The sequence below is a fragment of the Oncorhynchus masou genome, unplaced genomic scaffold, assembly GCF_036934945.1.
Source record: "Oncorhynchus masou masou isolate Uvic2021 unplaced genomic scaffold, UVic_Omas_1.1 unplaced_scaffold_919, whole genome shotgun sequence".
In the NCBI taxonomy this organism is placed as follows: domain Eukaryota; kingdom Metazoa; phylum Chordata; class Actinopteri; order Salmoniformes; family Salmonidae; genus Oncorhynchus; species Oncorhynchus masou.
The window spans coordinates 77501-80000 of NW_027015667.1; the positions used below are offsets into that span (position 1 = coordinate 77501).

Here is a 2500-nt window from a genome sequence, read left to right on the forward strand (position 1 = left end):
AGTCAGATACAACACAGTTCAATAGAACCAGGACTGTTAGTCAGATACACCACAACACAGTTCAATAGAACAAGGACTGTTAGTCAGATACAACACAGTTCAATAGAACCAGGACTGTTAGTCAGATACACCACAACACAGTTCAATAGAACCAGGACTGTTAGTCAGACACAACACAGTTCAATAGAACCAGGACTGTTAGTCAGATACAACACAGTTCAATAGAACCAGGACTGTTAGTCAGATACAACACAGTTCAATAGAACCAGGACTGTTAGTCAGATACAACACAGTTCAATACAACACGCTTCATCAACACACTGGCTTCATCAACACACTGGCTTCATCAACACACTGGCTTCATCAACACACTGGCTTCATCAACACACTGGCTAACTCAGCACTTATGATGTTGTTTATTGTTGTTGTTTATTTCTTTCTCTGTTTCAACTCTAAAACCTTTATTATAATTGGCATTGGTAACAGCTTGATAACAGCTTGGTAACAGCTTGGTAACAGCCTGACAGCAGCTTGGTAACAGCTTGTAACAACTTGGTAACAGCTTGGTAACAGCCTGGTAACAACTTGGTCCAGCTTGGTAACATCTTGGTAACAGCTTGGTAACAACTTGGTAACAGCTTGGTAACATCTTGGTAACAGCTTGGTAACAGCTTGGTAACAGCTTGGTAACAGCTTGGTAACAGCTTGGTAACAGCTTGGTAACAGCCTGGTAACAGCTTGGTAACAGCCGGGTAACAGCTGGGTAACAGCTGGGTAACAGCTTGGCAACAGCTTGGTAACAGCTTGGTAACAGCCTGACAACAACTTGGTAACAGCTTGGTAACAGCTTGGTAACATCTTGGTAACAGCTTGGTAACAGCTTGGTAACAACTTGGTCCAGCTTGGTAACAGCTTGGTAACAGCTTGGTAACAACTTGGTAACAGCTTGCCACAACCAACCTCACATGCTGTAATAATTCGAGAGATAAACCGATTGACAATTAGGCCTGATGGAGGTGAGAATGGAGGAGAGAATGGAGGAGAGTGGTGAGAATGGAGGAGAGAATGGAGGAGAGAGTGGAGGAGAGTGGTGGAGAGAATGGAGGAGAGTGGAGGAGTTAATGGAGGAGAGAATGGATGAGAATAGAGGAGAGAATGGGGGGGAGTGAAGGAGAGAATGGAGGAGAGCGGAGGAGAGTGGAGGAGAGTATGGAGGAGAGTGGAGGAGAGAATGGAGGGGAGAATGGATGAGAATAGAGGAGAGAATGGAGGATAATAGAGGAAAGAGTGAAGGAGAGAATGGAGGAGAATAGAGGAAAGAATGGAGGAGAGAGCGGAGGAGAGAATCGAGGAGAGAATGGAGGGGAGTGGAGGAAAGAGTGGAGGAGAGAATGGAGGAGAGAATGGAGGAGAGAATGGAGGAGAATAGAGGAAAGAATGGAGGAGAGAATGGAGGAGAATAGAGGAGAGCGTGGAGGAGAGAATGGAGGAGAGAATGGAGGAGAGAATGGAGGAGAATAGAGGAGAGAATGGAGGAGAGAATGGAGGAGAGAATGGAGGAGAATAGAGGAGAGCGTGGAGGAGAGAATGGAGGAGAATATAGGAGAGAATGGAGGAGAATAGAGGAAAGAATGGAGGAGAGAATGGAGGAGAGAATGGAGGAGAATAGAGGAGAGTGTGGAGGAGAGAATGGAGGAAAATAGAGGAGAGAATGGAGGAAAATAGAGGAGAGAATGGAGGAGAGAATGGAGAAGAGTAGAGGAAAGAATGGAGGAGAGAATGGAGGGGAGTGGAGGAAAGAGTGGAGGAGAGAATGGAGGGGAGTGGAGGAGAGCATGGAGGAGAGAGTAGAGGAAAGAGTGGAGGAGAATTCTCTATTTCCTTCTGTCTATCTCTCACACACAGACCCCCTCCCCCCGCCCCCCTCCCTATTCACCTGGACAGTTAGACTGTTATGGTCAGTCTGTTAAAACATAGAAAGCAAATGGATGTGGAGAAGGTGAAGGCTACTCACTGGCATGGCGTTGTTGAGCGTGGTGTTGTATACACAGGAGCGCATGGTGTACTCTGTCAGGCACCCTTCAAACAGCTGGAGAGACTCGGACACCTTGTCCTGGAAATCCTCCACAGACTTATTAGTGATCCCAAAGTAGAGATAGTCGGAGTACAACCTGAGAGAACAAACAACAACAACAACAACATCAACATCAGAGTACAACCTGAGAGAACAAACAACAACAACAACAACATCAGAGTACAACCTGAGAGAACAAACAACAACAACAACAACATCAACATCACCATCGGAGTACAACCTGAGAGAACAAACAACAACAACAACAACATCAACATCAGAGTACAACCTGAGAGAACAAACAACAACAACAACAACATCAACATCACCATCGGAGTACAACCTGAGAGAACAAACAACAACAACAACAACATCAACATCAACATCAGAGTACAACCTGAGAGAACAAACAACAACAACAACAAC

The 2500-nt window shown here is 45.4% G+C and overlaps 1 protein-coding gene across 3 annotated transcripts in view; it reads right to left on the reverse strand.

Annotated features, from left to right (window-relative positions):
- Positions 1–2500, reverse strand: part of LOC135538150 (carbohydrate sulfotransferase 15-like) — a 134833-nt gene that overhangs the window by 8906 nt on the left and 123427 nt on the right. For all 3 annotated transcript variants that reach the window (XM_064964122.1, XM_064964121.1, XM_064964123.1), the window contains one exon: positions 2015–2171. In XM_064964122.1, the coding sequence (XP_064820194.1) occupies positions 2015–2171 (157 nt within the window). The remainder of the gene's footprint in view (positions 1–2014; positions 2172–2500) is intronic.